The 15406-nt window shown below is 32.7% G+C and overlaps 1 protein-coding gene across 1 annotated transcript in view; it reads left to right on the top strand.

Annotated features, from left to right (window-relative positions):
- Positions 1-399: 399 nt before the first annotated feature.
- Positions 400-15406, top strand: part of LOC133326020 (extracellular serine/threonine protein CG31145) — a gene marked incomplete at its 5' end in the record, with an annotated part of 118233 nt that continues 103226 nt past the window's right edge. Inside the window, one exon of the mRNA XM_061534697.1 lies at positions 400-729. Coding sequence (XP_061390681.1) covers positions 400-729 — 330 coding nt within the window. The remainder of the gene's footprint in view (positions 730-15406) is intronic.

Genomic DNA, 15406 nt, shown 5'->3' with positions numbered 1-15406 from the left:
TAAATTTGTTTTCTTTCACCTTTAATAAACAACACCCTTAGCATCCACACTTTACAGCTTAATGTAAAAGTTTCAACTTCTTGTCTTAGCCCAGTTTAGTGTTCCAATTTGAGCTACACTTTTTTACTACTACTACTCGTACTACTTAGTCTTCATCTTCGTCTTCTCAAGTTGTAATTAAATTTTGGTACGGTAGAGAGGGAGAGATGCATTTATATATTTCATTTTCATGCAGTTTTCTATAATTTTGAACAAATGAAACTAATTTAATTTTGTTGTTTGCAAAACTTTGTATTACCAGAACAAAAAATAATAAAAACTATTTATAAATGCTCATTTTTTATACTATTTTTGTGCTTAATAATATATATATTTTTTGTTCTTGTTTTTTCGTTACAGTAATTATTCTGGTTCTAAAGAGACCTCAACGCCTCAAACAACCCAAGCCCGACCCGGCAGTGCTGCCGGTGGCAGTGCGGGTAGCCAAAGTGCTGGCATGGTTGCCACCGGCTTCCAGGAGCCAAATGCTGCAGCAGCTGCTGCGGCCGAAGTACGACAGTCAATGTTGACAACAAAGAAACCAATAACGTATGATCGTTTTGAAGATTTAGTTAAAATTGTTAACGATTATACGGGGACGCTGCAATATGGTCATGTCATTGTCGACAATGATGGTAATGATGATGGCAAAAATCCATCACTGGGTGAATTAATGAAAATGAAACCGAGGTAAGTGGAGCAATTTTTTAATAACAATGGAAATTTGAATATTTTGTAATAAGTACTTTTGAGGGAGGGGTTTGGGTATAAATTAATAATTATGAAAATAATGAATAGAACTGAATAGAATCAATGAAGCAGTTTAAGAATCAATGATAAATAATTACTGGGATGTGTCATGAATAGATGCGAAATGATAATATAAGATATATCTGACCTGATGTATACTCTAGACTGATTTTATATTTAAGAGAGAGAAAAAGAATCGGTCTAATATTATTTTTGAAAATTATGAACCTGTATCACATATAATCATCCACATAAACGAACGTTCTGGAAATACTGGAAATGGAATGAGGTCCTTATGCAGTGAATTCATATAGTAACATGCTAAAGGCACAACAAAAGCATCCAGCAGATATTTTTTTGACGATTTCCATCATTGCGTGATTCCTTGCTGATTAACATCTGTGAACTGTGTGCTTTCTTGGAGGAGGAACTTTCCTATCTTACCCATCGTTCTCATCTTCACCCAAAGGTAAGATGAGAACGATGGCGCACTGATTTTCAAGAAAAGAAAAACGAAAAAAAAACGAAATATATAACTACAGACACTTGCATTCTAATATTGGATAAAAATCTACATCTAGGCACAAGGCGTGGAATTTTTAAAGAATACTTTTTCAAGGACCAAAACAATGCATGGATTTTGAAAAGAATATTTTTTCAAGAAACAACACAAGGCGTGGATTTTTTAAAGAATATTTTTTCAAGGACCAACACAAGGCGGGGATTTTTTAAAGGATATTCTTCAAGGACCATCAGAAGCATTGATTTTTACAGAATATCTTTCTATGACCAACACAAGGGCTGGATTTTTTTAAAGAATATTTTTCAAGAACCATAATTAGCGTTGGTTTTTTCAAGAATATTTTTTAAGAACCGTTACAAGGCGTGAATTATTTAAAATATTTTTCAGGGATCATTACAAGATGAGAACGATGGCGCACTGATTTTCAAAAAAAAAGTCTAAAAGAAGAATGGATTTTAAACAAATGCTAGGCATTGATTTTTTAAATCATATTTTTTCAAGGACCATTACAAAGCGGTTAGTGGACACTATGTGGTTCTGAGGGCAGAAACTCATCTGTATATAATCAATAGAAATTAGACCCTCTATTGGCTGTTACACATAGCAGGCCATTTGTGGACCTGCAATTGAGGACCTCCTCTATAGAGTTCATGTAGATTTTCAAGATTGTTTATGTACTATATATATTTACCATGTCTTTGGACTTGTTGTGGGGTTTTTATAGATATAAAATCCTAAATGGATCTTCGTCCAAATTAATGTGGGTCTACTATAAATAGAAAGTCATATGTGAATCTTCTTTAGATAAGGTCCTTCGATAGGTCTTCTTTCGATGAAAATTGATGTGTACTTTGTAGGGGTGTCCATTCCATGGCAGAAGACATTTGGGTCTTAAATATATATAGCCTATCTGTTGGTTTACTCTAAGCGGAAGGCTTTCCATAGGTCTTCTAAAAATCAAATAATTAATGTACGTATTCTATAGATTCTTCTATGGTCCTTGGAGGTCTTCTGTGGGTTTTATATAAATTAAAGATTTTGTGGGGTCTTCAAAATACAGAAGACCGTATGTCTTCAATATAATATATTCTCTGGGTAAATTTTAGATAAAGAACGACCTGTAAGTTTTCAATATGTGGAATATCGTATGTTTGTATCCAATGAATAGAATATCTACTATGGGTTCTTTATGATTTTCCCAGAGTCTTCAATAGACCCTCTTTGAGTCTTTAGAGATACACTTATATTTGTTTTCCTTAAATATAGGATCCTCTATAGCACTTCAATGAGTAATACCCTTTCTGGAAGTCTTTAATAGGTATGAGAAGACCCTACATGGGTGTCGGTAGGTGCATAACCATATGTGGATTTTCAGTAGATGTGTACCTAATGTGGTTCTTCAGTAGGTGTAACATCCTCTGTGGTATCTGTTAGTTACAATTCCTGAAAAGTGTGTCCCTTATATTTACTTTATATAACCACCATTAGGAAATTAGTGTGAGAGGAAATTAGTGTGAATTATTTTCATTTTTCATATTTTTTATTTTTATTTATTTTATTATGCAGTATATCCAAACATTTTGAGAAAACAGAAATGACCACCAATAAAAATCAAAAATAATGTAACTTAAGAAAAATTGAAATCTTGCGGAAGGAGTACGAATATTTCCTCACCTCCGGCTTCAATTCTTGACAACATAATCTAAAACTGACAAGCATTTGAAATCACTGAAACTCCTCTTAAGAAATCCTACCACATAAAGAAACTCTAGGACATATATTTTCAAAAATGTCCCAACTCCTTCGGCATCTTTATCCCTATCACTTCAAATCATTCAAAGTGTCGATTCTTCTTGAAATTATCTTAATATATTTCACTTAAGCTCTTGTGATGTAAAATCTTAAATCTACAAATATTATCCCACCCGAAAAAAATACCCTTATCTACATTGTGAACAACTAACAAACACTTTGGCATGCCAAGGATTTACAATGGTATGCAGCAGCAACAGCACCAACAACAACAACATTTTTTTATATATTTTAAGAAATGTCATTTGGTTCAACACTCTTCGATACTATTCATGCAAATTGAAATGCAAACATAATCTTTCTGGTTAAAATACAATCTCTTTCGTTTGCTATAAGGAATACAGCAGCAGCTACAACAACGACAACAACTACAGCTACAACAAATAAAGAATAAAACGTTTTCTCTTTCTGGAATTGTGGAAGAAGATGAAAAAACTCACATACACACACACACACACATAGAAAAACATGTAAATCTTTGAAATGGCAAATTGAGCTGCATATCGTGTTGAATTGTTTGAAAAATCTTTTGCTTGCACATACAGCATAGGTAGAATGAATGATTACCCAAAATTAAAAATTAGATATATTTTTGTGAGAACAAAAAAATATAATCCAAAATTACAATAAATAAATTATTGAGAATATGTTTCCAGATTATATCAAGGTATCGCATTATCCTATATTTATGGGGTATATATAGAGGTTTTTATAAGAGGACGACTCTCTGAAAACTATTTCGCCTACTTATAATCATTGTAGCAGTGACCCATGACTATTTATATTATACATATGTATATTTATATATAAAAATATCAATATACATATATATTTTTTCTTATTCTACAAAACATTCCATCGGATTGTATATGGATAAGATATTCGTGTACTTGGCAACGTATGACATCTTTAGTGAGCGTTTCTTTTTTTATTCTTCTTCACTACAATGACAGATAAAAAGATACACTTGAAATGCACGAAATTTTTGTACTTGCACACACACACACAGACAAACATATAATGTTGTACAAAATTTGTATAAAGATATATGCAAATAGTTTAACATACCCTAACTAACAAACAGCAAAACATATATTTGTTTAGACACATTGAACCTACTCTGGCGCAGATCGTTACTTTGAAAATTGGATATAGATTATTTTTGAGATTTTTTCATGGGAATTATTCAAGTGTTGGTTGCATTCAGTGTTAGATGTATTGGATACATTGTGCACTTAGGCGATTATGGGAATCAGATCAAAATCTCAATTTGAAAATAAATATATAATAATATTTTTAGTGATAATGTGTTATATATAAAAATTACTGATTTGCTATAAATTAAAAGATGGTGTCCTGATTTTTTAACGGAATTGTTAAATAAAAAAATAATTGTTAAAAAAAATAATTACATCGTGACCATTTTCATGCTATAGTTTTCTACAACTTTCGGAGTTGATTATCACTACAAGTGTGAATCGATGAATTTCACGCATAGGCTTTAAACGGTGGAAATGGCAAAGACTTCCGTACAGTCCAGACTTGACCCCCAGTTACTCAATTTTATTCCCATACATCAAGAAAAAAAGTGTGGTCAGCGATTTTCTTCGCCAAGAGATAGTGATATACATCAAGTTGTTGGCCTAAATAGTGTTTTGAAGGTGTCTCAATCGGATTACATCGATAATTGGTATTTCTCGAATAAGGTATTCTGTGTGACTTCTATAGTTAAAAGAACTGGGTCTTCAATATACGGAGGACCTTTTTGGGAATTCAACATACAGAAGGTATTTTGTCGATCTTCTTTGGGTATAAAGTCTTTTTGGTGTCTTTAATGTATAAAATATCTTCTATGGGTATAAATCGGGGTTCCAAAGAGTAGAAATAATACCCTCTATGAGAATTCAACAGATAGAACAACCTCTGTGTGCTCTTAATAAATAGAAGATAATCTGTTGATCTTCCTACAATAGTCTTCATAGGATCCTTGGTAGTTGATAAATTAATTGAAACCTCTATGTGGGTCTTGATGGTAAATAGGTAAAATAATAAGAAATTTTATAGAAACCACACCGCCCGCGGGTTTTCAATCAATCACTGTGGATAGATAGAATACTCTTTAGAAATCTTGAGGACGCTCTGAAAATATTGAGGACACTCTGAAAATATTAGGTTGGGGAAAAAGAAATCCATTAGGCCGGTCGTCGAAAATGTCGATAAAATCGGAGAAATTATCGAAGTTGACCGGCATGTTAGCAGTCGTAACATCGCTCAGGAGCTAAAAATCTGTTTTAAACCATTTACGCATTGCAAAACTTATATCATCAAGCTCGACTCGAAAGAGTATAAATAATCACTTCAAATTACTTTGAAATGATCACACTGCCCTTACAAGGCAAAAATTTAAATAACAAAAATTAATTTCAGCTGAGCACGGCTAGGGCTCGAACTTAGGTCCTCGGAGTAACACAAATGTTGCCAGACCACTTAACGTTCTGAGCCATCAACACACTTCCAAAACGGTTGCGCATAAACATGTGTATACCATGGAAGCAATTGTAGGTGTGTGGATTAATTATCCATCGCTACAACAAAAATCTGCTTTGAAAAGGAATATTCCTAGAATGAAGACAAATGTCGAACTTTGACAAATTTGAATTTAATTCGCATATGCAAGTTTAGCATCAGGACGGAATAAATACAAGTTATCAACGTACGACCTTTGTAAAGCCACATCGCCCAATATGTCTGATAAGCCGCTTAAACAACGGCGAAACGCGTCGCATAATGGTGGCTTTCCTTTTTATTGCAAAACTTAGATCATCCAGCTCGACTCGAAAGAGTATAAATAATCACTACAAAACAGGATTCAAAAAGAAGATCGATATTTGGCTGTCACACCAATTAACAGAAAAAATAGGATGGATCGAATACCCATCTGCGAAGCCCTGGCCAAACGGAATGAGATAGACCCATTTCTTAAACGGATGGTGACTGGAGATGAAAAATGGATCACATACGACAACCATGTGCGAAAACGATCGTGGTCAAAGAGCGGTGAACCATCTCAAACGGTGGCCAAACCAGGACTAACGGCCAAGAAGGTTCTGCTATGCATTAGGTGGGGCTGGAAAGTGATTATTTATTATGAGTTGCTTCCATATGGCCAAAAGCTAAATTCTGACCTCTACTGGTAACAACTGGACCGTTTGAAGACAGCAATTGAGCAGAAACGGTCAGAATTGGAAAACAGGAGAGGTGACAACGCTAGGTCAGACACATCTACAGTGACTCGCCAGAAACTTCGAGATCTTGGTTGGGAAGTTTTAATGCATCCGCCAAACAGTTCGGACTTGGTACCAACTGATTATCACCTTTTTCTTGCATTGCAAAATTGGTAATTTTTTATTGATAAATAATTGGTATCTAGGGAGGATTGTGAAAATTCACTACTTGAGTTTTTTTGCTAATAGAGAGCAGGACTTCTATGAGAGAGGCATTATGAAGTTACCTTTAAAGATGCATATTTGGGCCAAATCGGACATTCTGAAGCAGGTTAATTAAATCCTATAGTTCATATTAAAATAATGGATTTTTCCCCAATCTAATATTTAATAAATATGAACCCGTCTGTATATATCCCTTTTTTAATAACAAACATTCTATGAGTTGTATATCGTAAATATTGCGAGCTTTATTATGATTTTAACAGTGGGACAGAGAAACGGAACTGGCAAAATCGACATACCAGTTTATTCTGATCAAGAATATTTCCAGGTATTGCAAACGCATTGACAAATTTTATGTACACTCCACCTTATGCTAGAGGGCATACTTTTAAAGTTTTTAAAGCAAATTTGTCACAGATAAAAATGTACTCTGCAAAAATGCATCTGAACCAAATGCAACCAATTACAATAAATTCTGTACTTGGGTAGCAAAAGGTCATGCGCCAAAGATCCAGAAAATAATAATTTTTTTTATCAAAATTAGACCTAACATTTGAGACTATTTCCTTGTAATATTAAAAATGGACCTGTAGGTGGCAAAAAGTGCAAAATCATCTTAACACCTTGACGGACAGTAGAAACAAGTGAAATTCGAAAACATGACACTAGGCTTCTACTTGTACGCTGGTAAATGCACATTTGTGCTGCTACAGCCGTCATGTCACATAGTGAACTTGAACTTGACGGCTATAGACGCAACTGTCCGTCTACGTGTTAATACCGAAATTTTAAATGAATACCATTAATTGATATTGTGATTCGCAAGATATTGTATTCCTATTAGGTGTACGAAATACAAATTGACGACTGTTTATATGAGAACCGCCTCCAAAAGTTGATCTATATTCTAAGACTGTGTTTACAAGCGACAGACAAGTCGAAGTCGATTGAGTTCATAAAGTAATTTTAATTTTTTTGAAAAATAATTTTGATTTTTTATTTTGTTTTATTCTTTAATTCATTACAGCCTCCTTTTTTATTTAAATATATTTGTGTATTCTTTTGCAAATTACAATTACACCGAGACTATCTCCTCACGATAAAAATCAGTCTAGAGCTCACACAATTCATAGTCTGAGATAAGTATGCAAACTAGAATATGTGGAGTAAATTCACGTCCAACTTTAACAAAAAATATATATTCTATACGCTTAAATAGGCCACATATAGAAATAATACTCATTGATAATTGAAAATGGCAACCGATTATTACATTTATATTAACCCGCATTCATTCTGTCTGGCTATGTCATCATGCTATTCATATAGTGTGATAATATAACCCATTCAAACACATACATCCCTACATAGTATTTCACTACTACCAATGCAAATGAAAATGCTTGTCTAATACATACATACCCATATATACTTAAAGTGCACTTCCTTAACTTAGTTGGAATGTGGGAGGCATGCCGGGACACACACACACATAAGTTTGCTGTAAGTCTAAGCGCAAATCTGAATGCGTGTCACGTCAATTGAACACAAATTTGTTCTAAATTGGAAAAAGTGGGCAGGCAAAAGACTTTAATTTAAAATAAATTTATTTTATTTGTTGCAAACAGAAAGGAAGAGATATATATGCTCCTTTTGCTATATATATGTAGGAAAATTGCAGATGTTGATGGACGGAATTGTGAAAAAATTACATGTTAACATGGAAATTGTATGAAACTGTAATTGTTTATAATTGAGAAATAATTGTAGGACAATTTTGATTATGAAGGACATAATTGAATGCAAATTGTAAATGCATCTGATAATGAAGGGTATAATTTTAAAATAGGTTTTTTTCAAGGCCGATTAAGAAAATTTTTCTAAAGGCCTTTTAACATTAAAATAATATATTTTTTAAAGATTTTTAATAAAAACAATGTTAAATGCCTCTTAAAGGCGTGGGGTTTAAAATAAAAAAATTAAGACTTATAAACGGGTGGATTTTTTAAGAATATTTTTAAATGTTTTGGATTTTTTAGGGAATATTTTCCAGGCTTAGAGAAAGATTTTTTATTAAATATTTTAAGGCCTATTTAAGCCATGGACTTTTTAAAGAATATTTTTCAAGACCTATAAAATGCCTGGCTTTTAAAGAATAGTTTCTCAATGCCTTTAAAGGCGTGAAATTTTTTATAGAATATTTTTTCAATGCCTTCATAAGGTGTAGATTTTTTAAAGAATATTTTTTCAAGGCCTTACAAAGCCGTGAATTTTTAATTTTTTTTTAATTTATTAAAATTTTTATTTGGTCAAGGGCCAACAAATGCGTTGATTTTTAAAAGCATATATTCCAGGCCTTTAAAGACGTAGATTTTTTAAAGAATATGTTTTCAAAACCCCTAAAATTCGTGGATATTTAAAGGACTATCTTTTCGAGACCTATAAAAACCTAGATTCTTAAAAAATATTTTTTTATGGCATGTGAAAGGCGTGGATTCTTAATAAAATATATTTGCAGGCCATGTGAAAGGAGTGGATTCTTAGAAAATATTTTTTTCAAGAGCTATAAAAGTCCTGGATTCTTAAAAACAATACTTTTTCCAAGTCTATGTAACTCGGGACTTTTTAGTAAATATTTGTCAACGCCTATTTAAGAGACCCCCTCCCCCATTAGCGGTTTAAAAAATTTTAATTTTTATACCCTTCACCACACTGTGGTACAGGGTATGACGAATTTGTGCATATGTTTGTAACAGGCAAAAGGAAACGAGATAGACACATGGTTCCTTTTGAGAATATGCATAGAATCACTTTCTGAGTCGATTTATGCATGTCCGTTTGTCTGTCCGTCCATGTTAACTTTTAAACAGAGTACAGGACGCATTTATAATCCGAATTGGATGAAATTTGGCATAGGTCACTTATTTGGCCCAATGACGAACCTTATTGAAATTGAGAAAAATCGGCTCAGATTTAGATATACCTCCCATATATATGTTCGTCCGATTTAATGTAAATTGTGTACCAAAGTCCCTACATATCTTTCGATTTACACGAAATTTTACATGGGGTACGGAATTAGGTCTGGAATGATGTGTGTTAAGTTTCCTGAAAATCGGTTCAGATTTATATATAGCTCCCATATATATTTTCGTCCGATTTAAGGTAAATGGTGCACCAATGTCCCTAAATATCTTTCGATTTGTACAAAATTTGGCACAACGTACTGAATTAAGCCAAGAATGATGTGTGCTAAGTTTCGTGAAAATCGGGTCAGATTCAGATATAGCTCCCATATATATTTGCGTCCGATTTAATGTAAATGGTGTACCAAAGTCCCTATATATCTTTCGATTTCCACGAAATTTTGCACAGCGTAATTAATAAGGTCTAGAATGATGTGTGCTAAGTTTCGTGAAAATCGGGTCAGATTCAGATGTAGCTCCCATATATATTTGCGTCCGATTTAATGTAAATGGTGTACCAAAGTCCCTATATATCTTTCGATTTCCACGAAATTTTGCACAGCGTAATTAATAAGGTCTAGAATGATGTGTGTTAAGTTTCCAGAAAATCGGCCCAGATTTAGATGTAGCTCCTATATATATTTTCGTCCGATTTTATGTAAATGGTGTACCAAAGTCCCTATATATCTTTCGATTTCCACGAAATTTTGCACAGCGTAATGAATTAGGTCTAGAATGATGTGTGTTAAGTTTCCTGAAAATAGGTTCAGATTTAGATATAGCTCCCATATATACATTTTCGTCCGATTTAATGTAAATGGTGTACCAAAGTCCCTATATATCTTTCGTAATGAATTAGGTCTAGAATGATGTGTGTTCAGTTTCCTGAAAATCGGTCCAGATTTAGATAGCTCCTATATATATTTTCTTCCTATTTTATGAAAATTGTGCACTCGTGTGTCCGATTGCAACACAATTTTGTACAATGAACTGTAGTTAATCTCTGGCTTATTGAAATCGGGTTTGATTTATATATAGCTTCTACACATATATTTTCGTCCTATTTAACCAAAATTGACACAAATTTTGCACAACGTACTGAAGTTAGTATAAACTAGAGGTTGGATATAAATGCCTCAACAAGGTAGGTCCAATCGGCACAAAATTTTGCACTACGTACTGAAGTGAAGGCAAGTTTAGTTGAAATCGGTTTTGATTTCGATATAGCTAATACATATATATATATATATATTTGCTTTAAATTGGTTTGCATAATTTTGTCCCATTGTAAAAAGCAACCCTATATCTGACCAAATGAAAAATTAGTATAGGTAGCAGAATGAAATCTTTATGGATCCATTTTCATGTTATTGGTCCTTCAAAAATTCGACGTCTGTTAAGTGGTGTGTATCATATTGTCGGCCCCGTCCGACTTGACTACTTTCCTTACTGGTTTATTTTGATTTAATTCTAATCTCCACTAATTCAATAATGTACTTATGAAATTTCAAGTGAAAATCTTAACAACTCTTGAAGATATAGCCGATTTATTAGGCTAGCATCGAGTGACGGCAAGATTGATTCTCAAACTTGTTTCGAAGCAGAGTTTTTACGAATGACGGGCACAATAACTCAAAAACTAATAATCCAATCGGCTCCAAATTTTGACACGTTTCTCTATCGTATGAACTAGGATAAATCCAATCGGTGAAGAACTTCCTTATTTTTTAACTTAGTTGCATTTCTAAAAAAAAATGCAAAGGTCTGCCATTTTGTTAATTTTTTAACGAAGTTATTAAACCAAATTCATACGAGAGTACTCTTTCTAGCACCCGTGGAATTTCCGGATTCTGATGTTCCAGTGAGGAGTTATCATGCCCGCCATCAAAAATAAGGACTTTTCTATAATCACCAAAAAACAACAAGAACCAAATTTTGAAAATTATTTTTATTTTCTTTCAAATCTTCAATTATTATGTGTAAAGTTACAAACCTTAACATGCATTGACATTCATTTACCAGCCCAATAAAAATCTTGAAAATTTTAAACTCGAGAATGAGGGAGGTCCCCTAATAGGACTTTTCAATGAATAACGTGGATCTTTAAAACAATATTTTAAAGGCCTATTAATGACGTGGATGTCTTAATCAATATTTTTGAAGCTGATTAAAGGTCTTGATTTTCTAAAAAAATATTTTGGGAAGACCTCTTAAGGGACTTGATATTCTATAAAATATTTTGGGAAGACATTTTAAAATTTTTAAAGAATGTTTTTTCAATGGCTGTAAGAGGCATAGATTTTTTAAATAACCTTTTTTAGGTCTATTGAATGTGTGAATTTTTTCAAGACCAATTATGTTTATATATTTCAAGGTCAATTCAAACCTGTAATTACAATAAAATATTGCAATTATAATTTCTTATTTGCAATAAAAACAACAACAACAATTGAACATGAAATCTTGCAAATGTTACCTTAAAGCAAATATTATCTTTTGATACACCTATCCTAAGGCATTATCGTCAGCAACAACTGTAACAAATAAATTTATATGTCCCCATAAAACCCCTCCACACCAGAAAAACAGAACGGAAACAAAACACAAAATTCCAAAATGATGAAAGTACATTCCCTTAAACACCTGTCGTCAAATATGTTCCGCTTTACAATTTGCCAAAAAATGTTTACTACTACATATGTATGCTCCAGGTTCTCCATCTCTACGAATGTGTGTGTGTGTGTGTGAAAAAAATAATGTTTGTGAATGAATACAAATTTCAGACAGATTCAACAATTTTGATGTGCTAAGTTGCTTGGCAGTCGATGGCATACGTATGTAATGGGATGTAATGAAGGAAATGATATGCAATGATATGATGGAATTATAAATTATTCTAGGAAAAATTGAAACTAATGTAATCAAATGATTTTTTTTTCAATATTTTATAATATTCCATATAGAAAAAAGTCTGGTTTTGTTACGAACCTAGCTGGCCATTTTGTCGACCTAGTTGAAATCTTTAGGAAACCCCTTTGGAAAATTATTACTGCAAAGCTCTGCGAAAGTGGAAGGAACTTTGCAAAACTCCCCTCAAATATTTAGTTAATTTTATTATTGGCACACCCCAATATCCTTTTACCTCTATATTTTTTAACGCACCTCATACATGTATGCATATGTGTGTATATGTTTGACAAGTTATGCAAGCATAACGTAAATATTTTCCCCTGTCATGCATAACTCCGTTGTTTGTTTGAAGCTTTCCCGCTTTTGTTGTTGGCTGGTTGGGTGCTTGCTTTTGTGATTGTGGTAGGATGGGCTTGACGATGGCGATGGAGATGACGATGGTGATTGTTCTGATGTTCATGCTGATGGCATTGGTAATGGCAATTTTCACTTTTGCTTTTTGGCATTTCCAGTAGCAATTTGAGTTGAGAGAAATAAATATTTGTTATTGTTGCTGTTGCTGCTAGTATGCAACAATGACAATGTGTTCGCAACATACGTACATATGTAAAGCATAGGTTTTTTCAAACATATTTTGGTTTTTACCCAGATTCACCTAGAAAAAAATATATGTTGGGGCTGTAACCAAACTACTGTATACCAAAGGGCTAAACCATTATCCTTTATGTATAAAGGGAAATTGATTATAGAGGTTTTTTGGTGTTGGCCTCATATTAATATATCTGTTTGGCTTGAAGTGTGTGTGGACATGTGTACCGTTTTATTTATGATTGGGAAAATATGATACCAGCATATTCATGTGGAAGATATTTCAGTTACAGGTCATGGCGCCCAAAGCTAAAATATTGAAATATTATTTAAATATTAAAGGTGTAATGGGGGGATGAGTTAATGGATAGCAGAGACGATTTAAAATTTTGGGTAAATACGGTTTTCTCGAAATGATTTGTATCAATTCAATTCTCGATTTATCAGCTCCTAAAAATCTATTTTATAAAATCCAATATTCCTTAAAATCTCTACGCTTCAGAAGCCTCTGAAAAAATATTCTTTACAAATATAAAATCTAAGAGGTCTTTAAAAAAGGTTTCTTTAAAAAATCAAGGCATTAGAAACCTTTGAAGAATAATATATTTTTTTTAATTTAAGCTTTAGAGGCCTTTATATATATATATATATATATATATATAACAAATTTTTTTTATAAAGTCCACGCTTTAGAGGCCTTTGAAATTATTTTTTTTTTTTATAAAATCCACGCTTTAGAGGCCTTGGAAAAAATATTTTTTTATAAAATCCACGCCTTAGATGTCTTTGAAAAATATTTTCGGAAGTCATTTGAAAAACCAGTAAGGGAAGTAGTAAAGTCGGTCTGGTACCCTTCACCACTTGGGGCACTTTCTACATATGTATCCTAACAGACGTCGCCTTTTCGAATGAATTCTAATTTCAGTACGTTGTGTCAATCAATTTACATTAAATAGGACGGAAATATATATGGGAGCTATAACTAAATCTGAAACTTAGCACACATCATTCTGGATCTAATTCAGTACTCTATGCCAAATTTCATGTAAATCGAAAGATATATAGGGACTTTGGTGCACCATTGACATAAAATCGGTTGAATCTATATATGGGAGCTATATCAAAATCTGAACCGATTTTCATGAAACTTAGCTCACATAAATTTGGACCTAATTCAGTACCCTGTATCAAATTTCGTGAAAATCGAAAGTTATATAGCACCATAGCCCCATTTACCTTAAATCGGACGAAAATATATATGTATGGGAGCTATATCTAAATCTGAGCCGATTTTCTTCAATTTCAATAGGATTTGTCCTTGGTCCAAATAAGTGACTTGTGCCAAATTTCATCAAAATCAAATCATAAATGCGACCTGTACTTTGTTTGCAATTTAACATCTACAGACGGACGGACGGACGGACGGACAGACGGACATGCATAAATCGACTCAGAAAGTGATTATATGCATATTCCCACAAGGAACAATGGGTCTATCCCGTTTCCTTTTGCCTGTTACAAACATATGCACAAAGACATATTACCCTGTACCACAGTGTGGTGAGGGGTATAAATATAGTTTAAAAATCCAAGCCTCAAAAGTCATTTGAAAAATATTCTTTAAGAAATCCACGCCTCAAAAGTCATTTGAAAAATATTCTTTAAGAAATCCACGCCTCAAAAGTCATTTGAAAAATATTCTTTAAGAAATCCACGCCTCAAAAGTCATTTGAAAAATATTCTTTAAGAAATCCACGCCTCAAAAGTCATTTCAAAAATATTTTTTTTAAGAAATCCACGCCTCAAAAGTCATTAAAAAAATATTCTTTAAAAAATACAGGCCTCAAAAGTCATTAAAAAATATTCTTTGAAAAATACAGGCCTCAAGAGTCCTTGACCTTTAAAAAATACGCCTTAGAGGGTCAACATTTGGTACACATTCCACCACTCCTTTGGATTCTAAATGAATTAGGAATTATTAGTTGAAAAACAATTTTGAAATCAAAGATTGTATTATTTCCACATCTTCGAAAAAAAAAGTTCTCTGAATGACCTTCTTATATTTCTCTGTGATAACTCTCTGAACTATAAACTGATTTATATAATAAAATGTTAATAATTCATTTCAATGAAACAAATACTTTTCTCATAATCGTATTTAAAAAATTAAATCAACTGTAATAAATACATTTTTTTTCAAATAATATCTTTTATATTCCAAATAATATCCTTCAGCAAAAAAAATGTAGCATTTCGATTTTTCCAATAAATATTTGCTTTTGTTTAGAATACAAAAATGACGATGACCCAGTTTTAATTAAAAATACAAACAAACAAAGGAAACACATAGAGACAGACATACCAACATA

Source organism: Musca vetustissima, unplaced genomic scaffold (genome assembly GCF_032173495.1).
Source record: "Musca vetustissima isolate MV318-11 ecotype Yass unplaced genomic scaffold, APGP_CSIRO_Mvet_v1 utg6361, whole genome shotgun sequence".
NCBI lineage: Eukaryota > Metazoa > Arthropoda > Insecta > Diptera > Muscidae > Musca > Musca vetustissima.
The sequence above is the reverse complement of the archived record's forward strand: the minus strand, read 5'-3'. Positions and strand labels throughout refer to the sequence as shown.